The sequence below is a fragment of the Symphodus melops genome (genome assembly GCF_947650265.1).
Source record: "Symphodus melops genome assembly, chromosome: 1".
NCBI lineage: Eukaryota > Metazoa > Chordata > Actinopteri > Labriformes > Labridae > Symphodus > Symphodus melops.
This window is the reverse complement of record NC_136691.1, coordinates 50914684-50928486: the sequence shown is the minus strand read 5'-3', so window position 1 is coordinate 50928486 and position 13803 is coordinate 50914684. Positions and strand designations below refer to the sequence as shown.

General features: G+C 44.0%; 1 protein-coding gene across 2 annotated transcripts in view; it reads right to left on the bottom strand.

The window, feature by feature from the left end:
* Positions 1–9991, bottom strand: part of ptch1 (patched 1) — a 49411-nt gene extending 39420 nt beyond the window's left edge. For both annotated transcript variants that reach the window (XM_079364971.1, XM_079364972.1), the window contains exons 1-2: positions 9315–9991; positions 7792–7984 (exon numbers count right to left, since the gene is read on the bottom strand). In XM_079364971.1, the coding sequence (XP_079221097.1) occupies positions 7792–7984; positions 9315–9485 (364 nt within the window). In that variant the 5' untranslated portion in view covers positions 9486–9991. The remainder of the gene's footprint in view (positions 1–7791; positions 7985–9314) is intronic.
* Positions 9992–13803: the final 3812 nt, after the last annotated feature.

The following is a 13803-nucleotide window of genomic DNA, read 5'->3' as shown; positions in this document are numbered from 1 at the left end:
ATTTGAGGCAACTCTAAAACTTCAGATCTGCCAAAGACAAAAAAAAAAATCTCATCCTTTATCCCCTGTCAGTGCCTGTCCAATGCAAGCCAGGTGAGCGATCTCCCCCCCTGTTGCATTTGCTGCCCTGTGATTGGCCCGCGGCCCAGCCATAACAGACCGTGACATGAGCCCAAGCAGCCAATCTCAACCAGCCATCTCCCTGTCATTTCCTGGAAAGATGGCCCATGATTCCAGGTATCTGAAAAATCGCACATTCCTAAGTATGGAATATAAGACAGAGAGGAGCAGCGCGAGTGTGAATGGAAGACAAAGAGAGAGGGAGTCCTGGTCACCTACATCCACCCTTTAATTAAATTATAGCTTAACTTAGCACTTGTACTTTCATGGTAACAAGGGCTGTGTATCACTTCAAACGAGCCAAACTGTGATGCCAATATAATGCCACTTTGAGTGCTTGTTTTTTTAACTGCTCACTTTTGCACTACAATCACCAGCTATGACTACCTTACCTTTTGTCTATCTGCTGTTTGGTGATGTACAGTTCATGGAGCGTTCGCTGAGTTTTCATTCGAGCTCGTTTGCGCATAACAGTCGTCAGGGGCAAAGCCCAAAGCAAGGAAGATTGTGCATCAAAGTTTCTGGCATACGACCAAAACAATGAGGCGAAGGACCCTGGAGAAGCGATGAAGATGAACTTCAGAGTTGGGAGATTCGTCACCTGGAGCTCCTTCATGCATAATACACAGAAACATTCGATTTATTGTCCTGTGCTGCAATCACTGTGAGCAGCCCTGAACAAAACAGTCCACTGTAAATGTCCAAACAGATAACCAAACAGACAATGACAGAAAGCAGTGATACTTGATACACTTTACATAACAGCCGCTGTTGTGTTTCGTTCTGATGTTTCACTCAGACTTGCAGGGCGGTATCAGTGCTCGAGAGGTTGTGTGTGTTTTTTTTTTTTTTTTGCTCCGCAGCATATTGAGTCGATCTGGAGCTCCAGGCCTCTCAATCATGGGAGAGAGGAAACGTTTTATATCTCGGTATCTTTTTTGCCTTGCGTTGCATGCGTGGTACTTGTGTAATTGCTGCTGCTTGCCAGATTCCTATGACGTTGCGCGGCAGGAATTGCAATGAACTATACTGCCACATACGTAAACCCATATGTGCATAAAAAGAGGTCGAAAATATTCCGTCGACACGCACAATTTGCAGAAGGTTTATGCTATGTTTGCATGAAAAATTCTCCGCTCTGCAGTCTGAGAAGCATCAATCCACACCCCGTCTCTCTCCTGGTGCACGGTAGGCACTGCAGCCAAAACACAAACACACTACCGCTACTATACTCCAGCTTCTTCCCTCGTTTCGTCCTACCCCCCCAAACACACACACACACACACACACACACACACACACACACACACTTTCTCCCTCTGCTGTTTTGTGCTTTCTCCACCCCTCTGGCAGTGAGCGCTGTGAGGGAGGGAGGGAAGAGAGGAAAGGGGAAGAGGGAGGGGGGGGGGGGGGAAGGAGGGAGGCCAGACCACCCTGCTCTCATGGCAGGCCTGAGTGTTTACATTGCCGTGGCTCACTCTGTAATACATCTGGCATTCTGAGGCCACTCTCTCTCCAGCCAGGGACGGGGGAGTGGTGGTGAAGGAGGGGGGAGGGGGGGGGCGGCTCGGGTAAAGAGAGAGACCTTTCTGGCAGGGAGGAAAGAGAGGGATAGAAGAAAAAAGGGAGAGAGCTAGAAAGAAGGAGGTAGGGGGGGGAGGGTAATTCTCTCCACAGTCTCCTGTGGTCGGTCATTCGCAGGGCTCTGGTTTTTGAATAAGAGCGCCTGGAAGAATGCAAAATGTAAACAGAGAGCTTGGAGGCATCTCAGGATGTTGCTTGTGAATGGGATTGAGAGCAAACACACACACACACACACACACACAACAACCACGCACCAACACATGAAAGTCAGGAAGCAGAGTTTTAAAAAAAGTTATTTCTAATTTTTTATTTCACAAAGTCGGGCTAATACAGACAAAACTGCTTTGAACGAGGGAGAGCTAGCTTGAGAAAATAGCGCTGGAAGTCTGTACAGTACCAGAGGCGCAATGTTTCCCCACACTAAATCCCTCACCAGCTCGCCTGCACTTTTCATCAACTCATAAAGTTTAACACAACACGCTGGAATGTTATTCCTTCCATGGAGGTTTAATCCTGTTTGTAGTGAACTGACAAACACAAATGTAATTTAGTCCAGTTTTCAAAAAAAGAATAAAATGTAAAAAGAATAAATTAAAAAAAAGGGTGCGTGCGCGTGCGCACTCGCTCGCGCTAAAGACGAGAGGACAAAAATCAACGATAAATGACTCAAAGTGGTGCACTGTGTTCAAGCGTGGGGGAGAAATATTGGGCGTGGGCGGGTTGTGTTTGATATCGCTTGCGGCTGCTGTATAAAAGCGGTGCGAGATAGAGGGATGGAGCGAAAGAAAAGAAAAGAGAAAAACGGATGAAAGCAGAAGAATGAAGAAAAAGAACATGGAAAAAAAAGAGGCCCATCAAAGTAGCACGTCACGTCAGCAGCACTCATTCACAGAACCAAAACTCGAAGGCCTCTGTGCACATGTGGATGCACGAGTGTGTTTGTGAGTGTGTGTGTGTGTGTACATGCATCCATGCATGTATCAATACTCCCATACACATCAAAAGCTGGATAATTCAATCATGCAAACCACAGTCGTCTCAGTGAAGAAGCCACATCCAGGGGCACTCTTCTTTCTTCCCCTCCTCCTCATCTTCATCCACAAGAAAGGACGTCAAGGCTTCTTCCGCATGCACTTAACATTACACCGCTCCATGCTCCGCTGCCATGACCAGCAAAACAACAAAACAACCACCGACTCCATAAACTGGGCTCTTCATCACAGCAGACACTAAACAGACACGCAAGGGAGAAAGGACCAAATGTTTTCTCTCCTACCTATCAGAGATGGATTCTGAAACCTTCCATCAGGATGCTCATAAACGTACTAACTGTTCATGACATCTTGATATTAGAAATGAGAAATGGCTGAGGCAGAAATGAGGGCAATAAATCATGAATATGTCAGGACTATTAATTGATTTATTGGGTCGGTCCTACAAGTACGCTCTATAATTAAAGCAGGAATGATGTCTGGCATTGATGCAAAAATCAAATATTTTAGTGTCAGAATTAATGTTCAACAAGTTCAGGGATTAAAGTCAAATTCACTGCCCTCTGCTGGAGGAGAGAAGTCAAAAGGTTAAACACAAACTCATGAAGTGTACCGCTAACACTCCTTCCCCAACTTCACTCTATGAACATCTGGCTGCTGTGATGCACTCAGACAGCCGTACGCACATGTGTGCAGATGCACATAAATGATCAGGACACAAACAACACCTGGTGACAGCTGACACTCCTGCTGTAAGTCCTCCAGCTCCCCCCCCCCCCCTCTTCTGCTGTGAGCCTTCACTCTGCACCCAGGCCACAGGCTGAGTATCAGGTGAGGTTTTAAATAGTGGGGCCTCCACGAGATGACCTCAAGGTCCCAGGGGTCTACCCCCGTGGCCCCTGGCCTCTTCACTTATGTCCCCCCAAGAAAAAGCTCAGGGACCAGAGGCCTCCTCTCAGTCTGCAGCCTTGAGACTATACAATCCATAACCCTTCGCCCTTCGTCCAGGCCATAAATCTAAAAGACTATAAACTCACACATCTCTCTGTTTGGGTCAACTCAAGTCCAGAATGTAAACAAAAGACATGTTCTGACTGCTAAAGTCCCCATCCTCTCTTTAGTCTCTGCTAAAGCGGCATCCTAACCACAAACCAGCTCCAGCTCGTCTCGCTAACAGGTTCAAGCGTCAGAGCTTGAGCTTTAAAAGCTACATCTCCAAATGTTCTTCTGCTGCCTGTAGCTTCTCGAAAACCTTCAACACAGCGAACCTCCAGTCCTTCTCTCAGCACAGAAAGACAGACAGAGAGAGAGAGTGGAGGGGTTGGTGTACAGGAAGGCCAATGTTTAGGCGATACCGTTTTAATTAGACGCAGGCAGCGCTGCTATTTTCTTTACAATTTGGCCTATGTTTGCCTTTACCCAGAATGCCACGGGATGGCTTCATTTTCCATTTGCGGCCAGCAGGATCTCTAAAGTTGTTTTTTTTCCCTTTTTCTGCTCTTCTGTATCTCTGCTGAATGTGGTTTGGAGTTAAATACAGCACGATCATCTGGATTTGTCTGCCAATTAAACTTAAAGTTGGATCTGAAATCCTGACTTTGAGAAAAGCACACACAGAGCAGCGGGCCCACGTTTGTAAGCGGAAGATAGGAGCACACAATACTACAACTTCCCGTTTGAGCTAATAATTTCCTGTGTGTGCCCAGTAGACATAAACAAGCAGAGTGGATGTGGCCTAAATACGAGCCACTGTCATTTTTATGTGGAGAAACAACAAGGAGTAAAACACAAGTCATCTTACATGCAACGTCTTCGGGCAGGCACGTGCTCATTCCCAATTGGTTTCTTTCACTTTGTCTAATAAACACAACTTCCTGCGTCAGAGTGTCCATAAACAGTGCTGAGTGAGCACTCTGTGCGAGGAGACAATCCCAGTGAAAGCTTCAACACGTGATGGCGTGTGGAAGAAACACGCGAGCCAGCTATGATACACAGCTGAGCATCCTCCACCTCTAAAGTATTGGGGGAAAAAGAACAGGTGGCGACAAACACAACAGGAGATCATGCAAAAGAAAAAAAGAAATGCAAAGGAGCCGAGAGATCGAGTATGACTATTGTGTGTGGATGTGTGTGTGCGTTTGTGCGTCCACAGGCCACACAAGCTTCCAGGCGGGGTCGTCCACGGGTCGCCTGCGGAGGGCAGTTCCAAATGAAACATAAACAGCCGCTCTGTCCTCTCCTCCTCTTTCTCTCTCTCTCTCTCTCCTCTTTTTCCTCTCGTATGATTGGGCCGGTCCCCCAGCACAGCCCAGCACACAGTTCCGTGGTCCAGGCAGAACTAATCTATCCCTCAGCTGTGCAGGCTAATCTAAACAAACAGATCTCTCCCTATCAACATCTGGAACCCCTCATGTACCGGGACCTAGGAAACCACCACAGCCTGGGCTCTTTGTCAGAGTCTGTGTGCATGAACAGGTCTCTGTGAGTCTGTATGAGCCAGGTTCTTCAGCCTGTTCTCACAGTAACAAAACTCTGGGGTCTAACTTCAGTGCGAGAGAGAGAGAGAGAGAGAGAGGAGTAAAAGAAGGTCAAGGTAACTCAAGGCTCAGAATAATTATTAAAAAAAAGTAGTTATGTGCAAGTGAAGTTTTGTAAATCCAGCGGTGTCATGGCTAACAGTACAACACTGGTTCATGATATAAGTCACAGAGTCATTCAGAATAATGGTCAGCACTGATCACGTTACCATGCTTCAGTACGCCTCCACTGACAAACCAAAAAAGAAAACCTTACAGTATGCTGATGCTTGAAAAGATGCAAAAAGGCCACACCTTCCAAAAAAAAATAAAAGTGTGTTCTTCAAAGACCACAATTTTCAATTTAAGGTTTCCAAACAGGGTGATTTACTGTTTCTCATTTCAAAGGATTCAAGGTTAAATTTATGCACACTTATTCTAACTTGCACAAATATGTCATAACGTTTCATTAGGTATTGTGCAAGTAAGTCAGGGCCTCTTTTTTCACTAATGACAGCCTTGGGTTAAAACAGGTGGATGAAAATGTAACTTTTCAACCCGGTCACTTATTTAAAGAACAGAGAGTGTACGGTTTCAAACCCTGTGGTTTTCAGAAAGGGTCAACGGGTATGAATACGTCCAGACACACTCCAACAAGAGCTACTGTATTATTTAACATATGAGCAAATACACCTGTTCCAAAGGAGCATCCTTGAGACTGATGTGATTTACAAGCTAGTGAAGGCTAAAGTCATGTGCTTTGACTTCACTCCCCTACAATTTTTTTTTTGTTTTCCTTTATTAGAGACAATAGCTAATCAGAACAGAGAGCAACTTATCTCATTTTTAACTATTTATTCATAAATGATATTCAGCACTTCCTGAATCCTGTAAAAAAAAGTTTATAGTTTGTTCCTATAATGTTAGGGGCCCCTATCAGTCAAGGACACATTGAGCCATCATAACTCTACTTCCCTCTGTTACAACCCTCATACTAACTTAGAGGATGCGCTGTGGAATAAACGTGTCAAAACGTTTGATACCTTATTTCAACGATGCTAACGTCATTTTAACCGTAGTATCGGAAGTACAGAGGCTGCCCATATTTTCAGCCAAGGCTGCACTTACTGAAAGAAAGTAAGAGAAGCAGTGATTCAACATTTTGCCACCCAAATATTGCCCATGTATCTGTGCAATTCAGAAGCTTGTTGGCAACTTTTGGCAATTAAAAGCATGAAATGAGCTCACGATGGTTGCCTTAGAACTTCTATTCTTGTTGCCCTGATATCACAGCAGGCATCGATTTTGTTTGATTTTCTACCAGTGGACTGGACTGAAAATTTCTGGTATAGTGACAACTCTACAGTGAAGTCTGTGAAAGACTTCAGGCTCATCGGGTGGCCCTCATCCCTGTACACATGACCGTGGTGTGACATGAGAAAAAAAAGGGTGTGAAAACAGTGTGTTCCTCTGACTACAATCAGGAGTCCTGGACTTAAGAGGCTCCCCTCTGCAGAAACCACGACTGCACCTGCGTCACAGATCAGATGAGACCACGATGTCTATCAGACCCCTGCAGCCGCAGGCACGCAAGGCCGCAGCAGCCAACCACAGGAGGAGGTGTGTGTGTGTGTGTGTGTTTGAAGTGCGCATGGATCAGTGTGCTGTAATGTGGGGTCTGAGGAGATGTTTATTTGGGTATAATGGCAAGAAAACAAAAAAAAAAACCTTTTAGACAACTTTGCACGAAAACCATATTTTATCTTCTTTTCGGACAAGAAAAAATGTTCCGTTCCTCAGCGGTGAAATCGACTCCTCCATTCATGACTCCTACAGCCAACTCAAGCCCATAAGTGCAGGAATGTGGATCAAAGGAAAGAAAAAAAGCCCCTTCCCTTTGCCCCCCAAAGCACCACCCATACACACAGTTCCATTTTTTTTTCCTTCTTTAAAATGTTCAGTCTTCATAAGTTATTTCTGACACACACACACACACACACACACACACACAGATAGAAACAAGTGAGTGGCGTATCCACTCCACAAACACGAGTTCTTGTCCTCACTCCGCTTTTTCCCTGCAGCCAGAGACAAATCTTTCTGGAAAGTTGAGAGCTGTCCAAAACGGGACCACACACAGTCTCTGAGCATTCAACTGCTGGGGGCAGGCAGACACACACTCACACACACTCACACACTCTCACAAAATGGCGGCTTTGACAAAAATTTCCTCTACCCCAAAAGCAGCTTATAAACTTAATTACAACCTTACTTCTGAGTGCAGTTCCAGCCACCTCTTGCACTTCTTCTCAGTGCTTAAAACACAGCTTAGATAATGTGAAAGAATGTTTGGATCTGTTAAATTATTTACAAGTTTCCCCTGGCCTTTTGCCAGGAAGCAAACAATAAACAATCCCACAGGCTTGTTTGGTAGCATCTACAAACCCCCCCCCCCCCCCTTATTTTCGCTAATAAACCATCTCATCAAAAAACAAACCCCTCAAAAGCAACAGTCACCGCATCTTACATTCACACAAACACACACCCACAGAAACAAAACAACCAATAATAAATCTTACCTTCCACCCAGAGTTTCTCCACGTCCGTCTCCAGATTAGCTGCCCGTAAGCCCACGGCAAAAGCTCCAAAAATCATCAGCCCCACAACCAAAAACTTTCCGCAGTTCTTTTGTATGTAACAGCCCAGCCTAAATAAAAGTCTCTGGAACTTCGCTCTCAGCCACAGAGGTGCCTTCCTCCCCGTCGCCTTCCCCTAAGATGAAGACAAGAATCCCGGTGTTACTGTGAGTTCAAACACAAGTCGCTCAACTTACCTGGACAGGTGAAACTGTAGGGTTTTCACAAAGACAGGGTTAAATCATATGCAGGGAAACAAGACATGCCAACAACAGGGTGTCACAAATGTGCATGAGGTTTAATGGCCCTGATTTAACATAAGGAACCTCGTCTGAGAGGAACTGTGATCCACTATGGCAGGAAACGTGCAAAAGTCAAGATATCTCCAACCACTATAGGCACACACAGACACGTCCATTTCTGTCATTTCTCCGCTGCAGCGATGAGTTTAGAGGAGAGTACGACAGAATCACTGACATCATGTGTCACTTTGTTTTTGTGATGGCACTCGAAAAATGCTCTGCAGCTGCACCTCTGCTGCATACAGAGGTAAATAAGGGGAACACACTTGTGCAGTAGGCAGCTTTTTTGATAAGACTTCTGTTCTATTCAACACAGAGCCCACGATATGACCTCTTGACATCCTGCATTTGGTGCATAATAATATAGTGTGAAAAAAAAGAAAAAGAGAAAAAAAAGCACAGACTAACACCTGTGAAAGGACTTTAAAGTCCACATTCTGCTAACATGTTCTGTATTTTAGAGGTGGTGTAATCTGTCATCGACTTGTAATATTAAACACGTTGGAAACAAAAAAAAAAAAAAAAAAAGGCTGAAAGCCACAGATTTCACCACACACAGTCCCTCTCCCCGTGCAGCACCCCGTGTGTTCCGGCCCTGCGTGGGGAGTGGAGTAGCCATCACGGGGGGACTCACAATATTTGTGAACGGAAGAGGGCAGCCACATGGATTTTTTTTTTTTTTCTCCTCTTCTGCCTTTACGCGAGTTGCCCAAGTTCACATACTGTCACACAAACCTTTAACTTTAACCACCACAGCGTTTTAACTTCAGCTTCGAGGGGCAGAGGTGCGTAAAGTTCGGCGTCAGGAAACGCTCAGCTTGCAGAGCAGACTTGGGATTTGAAAGCTGCATGTTTTTGCCTCGTCTGAGACCGTTAGAGGTTGGGATGCAATGTGTTGGGAAGAAACAAGCGGTAGTGTTTGCATAAACAGCTTGCATTACTCTGTAAACAGAAGCCGGTTGCGTTAGGAGAAACGCACAGATGCGCGATATATAACGAGGAACCTTTTGGCTTACTTCAACCTTGCCTTACCCCTGTGTCCCCCCCTGCCCAGCCCGTCCCGTTACCTAGCAGCGACGGGACTTAAGTTTGGCCACTATTTCGGCGGCTACAATGAAACCAAGACTAAAGAGTTGTTTCCAGGCTAAGATGGGAAATAAGCACCTCTGTGATTTGCTCCAAAGCGAAGCCCGCATCGCAGTAACTCGGCCGCTGCAAATACTCCAAATCCAGCGGCGCGTTGCGGGTATAGTCCCCCCTGTTCCTCCGCGTTATCCTCGGCCGATCGGGGTCTCTGTTTTCCTGCTCGGAGGGCGCATTAGCAGCCGAGGCCATGTTGCGGGGACTGCGAGGTGGTAACCGTTTCCCACTTTGTTGTGTTTCCCCGAAAGCGCGCAGCTATATCCCAAGGCAACAAAGTTTCACTCTCGGAGATCTCACACCCGCGAAGCAGGACTTCATACTCCTGTTGGAGACGGCGAGTCAAAGTCTGCGCCTTCCATCCCAACATTGCGTGATCCGGAGGTCTCCACCGCTCTCACTCGCTTTCACCGTGTCTCGTCAAAAAGTGTGTTTCTCTCAAAAGGCGAGCTGCGCAGAGGGATTCCCATACACGAGTCGTCGGGGGAGAAAGCTCGATGGTCGTAGCATTCTGCTGAGATCTATGTGGTCTTCCCATGGGCCGCGCGTCACGGCCAACTCTGAGATTCAATAGTAGAAGGAGAAAAAGACCTCTCTCCATTTGGAGGCAGAAAGGAGGAGGGGTGAAAAAATAAAAAAAATAAAAAAGTCTCGAGATCCCGCCTCTGGGGCTGTCAGATTGCAGGAGTTTCTTGCTTCTGATTGGTTCCAGAAGGGCAAAAATTACTCAGCAAACACGACTATTATTAGCTGCTTAGCAACAGCTCACTAAAGTAGAGAGGACCACCCAGGCAGAGAGACCTCATGTGTGCATCTCCAGCTTCAGGGGGGAGGCTCGCAGACAGCCAAACCCGCTCGGTGCGTTTTGGTGATTTTGGTTGATGAAGCTCTGTCGCTGGGAAGAGAGATTTCTCTGAGAAGTCCGAAGTCTGAGTTAAAGTACACAGAGTGAGTCAAATGACAGACAGACAGACAGACAGACAGACAGACAGACAGACAGACAGACAGACAGACAGACAGACAGACAGACAGACAGAGTCAAAACATGAGGGTTTAAACTTTGATATATTTTTCTATACCACGACCATGATGATGATGGAACCTCTTTACAGGAAGTGCTCCAGAGAAGTGTGACATTATAGGCTTTTTTTTTATTTTTTACAAGGATATTGTATATTATAAGAATGTGAAATGTATTTAACGTTAGCCCACTTCAATTGAATGGGGTTAATTAGAAGGCGGTTTATGGGCTAAGTTGTAATATTGAGAGGAATATTATATAAATTAGGACAAAGTTCAACAGTAAGCCTACAATTAACAGCTAATCTTTTGGTTGGTTTGTGTAGCATGCTCCTGGTCTCGCCAACATCGCGAGACAAAACCTAACAACAGCATACAAGTTAGAAAATACCTTCTGAGACAATAACTGGGCCTATTTTCTACACTGCTGACCTTAATGAATAACAAATGACATGCTATTATGCACGATACAGTAGCCTATCACAGCAGTGCTTATGTCTAGATACAGTAACCTATCACAGCAGTGCTTATGTCTAGATACAGTAGCCTATCACAGCAGTGCTTATGTCTAGATACAGTAGCCTATCACAGCAGTGCTTATGTCTAGATACAGTAGCCTATCACAGCAGTGCTTATGTCTAGATACAGTAGCCTATCACAGCAGTGCTTATGTCTAGATACAGTAGCCTATCACAGCAGTGCTTATGTCTAGATACAGTAGCCTATCACAGCAGTGCTTATGTCTAGATACAGTAGCCTATCACAGCAGTGCTTATGTCTAGATACAGTAGCCTATCACAGCAGTGCTTATGTCTAGATACAGTAGCCTATCACAGCAGTGCTTATGTCTAGATACAGTAGCCTATCACAGCAGTGCTTATGTCTAGATACAGGTTGAAAATAAAAGATGGCTTTTGTTTTACATTGAGCCACAATTCACTAGACTATAGCTACGATGTTGTCATTAGTCTCCTTAGAATAAAGAAATGTACATAAATTTGTCCAAATAATAAAATAAATGTCTTTATTCGCGAATGTAAGTTACTCATGAGTTAAAACTAGAATCATATCGTGTCGAACAAAAAGACGTTTTGGCACAATTTAAACTTCTCCAATAAAACAATTCTCAATTTAAGACACAACCAGGCCAGAATAAACCAGGCTTTTCGAAATTAGCCGGTATAGCTACTTGATGGACCAGAGTATAAATTTATTAGGCATACGCACACACACACACGCACGCACGCACACACACACACACACACACACACACACACACACACACACACACACACCTGAGCCATGCAGCTCAGCAGTGGCTAATCTGGCTGCCAGCTGCGCATGTACCATCTTCAGTCCAGGTGGGGGGAGCGTTCAGAACAAATCCGAGATATCCGCACCCCGTGGATTTGAAACGTGTCAGTTACGATGAAGATAAAGAGAACTGCTTTACTAACGCGAGGAGAGAGACACACAGTTGCAAGTCCCATAGAAAGGACCCTTTGTCAGTCACGTGACACATTTTAAACGGTACCTACACAGTACCTACCTACAGTAGGTACCTACCTAGCACAGCAGCACTCATACTCAGAGGAGCACTCTGTGAAAGGCTAGATTTGTATTTGCACAGGTGCAAATTTGTGCAAAAATAGTGCGAGGTCAATTCTGAACAATTTGGTACATTCAATGTAATTGCAATGTAGCTTTTATACTTTTGCGAATTAAATATTATGCACCATGTTGATGCTGTTAACTGTAACTCCCAAAGTGTTCAGTTATCAATGTTCAGAGATGCTGTCGTGGTGTTTAGGGCAATTGTTCCTGTTGAGTTTCTGTACATGATGGCTCTGAAGTAGCAACTCTTAATAAACCTCAATAAGCAGGTTAAAGCAGGTTAAAGATGATATATTTGCTTTTATAACTTACAAAATAGGTACTATCACCATCAGTATTTTTAAAACATCCATAGTTTGTGTGGATGTTGAAACATCTTAGATTATTATTTGATTGTTTGACCCCATTTCGTAAAAACTGAGAAAAATAATTTTTTAGATAAAATGACGTCCAGTAATTACTCTTGGATTTTTTTCATTAATGAAAGTTACACAACACATATTTCAACCAGCATCAGATATCCCAGATTTTGTTGAGTGTGAAGACATCTAAGGTGTCATAAAGTTAGACTGTGATGAACCCTGAATAAAACCAGGGCTTTCTCATTGAAACATGCCTGTATCACAAGCAGTAACTGTTTCACCATATCTGTGACCGGCATGTTCAGGGCTGTTGTCATAATGCGCTGTCGGACTCCATCAGAGTGCCGCAGGTCATTGTGGAAAACAGTGCTATCCTTTGAATACTGTAGTGTAGAGGCTGTAAAGATATGCCAGTAAAAATGCTCTCAGAGATTATATTGCAAGCATCTGTGTGAACTAATGAAATACGTATGCACATTAGATGCCAAAAACACCCTCGACCAAACATGAGCATATTTCCTTTTTTTGTATCTAACATCATGTGTTAATATGGATCAGATGGACTAATTGTTCTCTTTAGGAATTACCATATACCAAGGATGGAGGATGTTGTCCAAATCAGCTTCTTTTAATTTAGTCAACACAGGCGATCCCAGACTTGTGTTATTGTCACTGAAATACAAGCTAGCTATAAAGTGTCAGACATAAAGCTGACCAGTGTTACATGATGAAACTAATTTTACATTTTTATTGGACAAAAAAGTCATGTACTCAAACTTTGGTCTGTTACTATTTGTATTCAACATATGTAGCTATTCACTTTTGTTTACACCAACGCTTTTTGTCTTGGCCTTCAGTCCTGAAACAAATTCATTAACCAATCTCCTGCTCTGACCCTTGGCAGGGCCTTCACACCCCTGCAGGTTTTTGTTTGGATAGCGGCCATGGGAAAAAGCAGAAAACCCTTGTTATTTATGATTTGCAGGTGGATTAGAGTTCAAAGCAGAAGTATGCCAACACATTCATATCTTTAGGTCGCAAGGTTCCTCCTTTGCAGGCTCGTATAGTTGCCTCATTGTTGAGACAAATTTAAAGATTTCTCATCAATTTGATAGACATTTTACAATGTTAACTTTAGTTTCTAATTTTAAAAAAAAGTATTAAAAAACTAGATGATGAGTCACTGACTGTTGTGGAAGTTATCAGTGGAAATGATGGGGCTGTTGTGTTTGCCAGCAAACATAATAGAGGAGTGGTTCAGCATGATTTGGCAGGCATTGATATATTCTAAGCCACCTTCAGCTCTCAGTGAAGAACATTGGGAAAATATTATTTTTTAAAACAGCAAAGAGAGTGAGAGAATAAAGAAAAAAAATCAATTGACAACACATACACTGAAGATCATTATTAAAGGTCCTGTGTGGAACCTTTAGTGTGCTTTCATTTTGGCGCCCCCTATGGACAAAGTGGTATTTCTTATTTCTTTGATCTTTCCTGTATTTGCCTAGTAAGTTAGT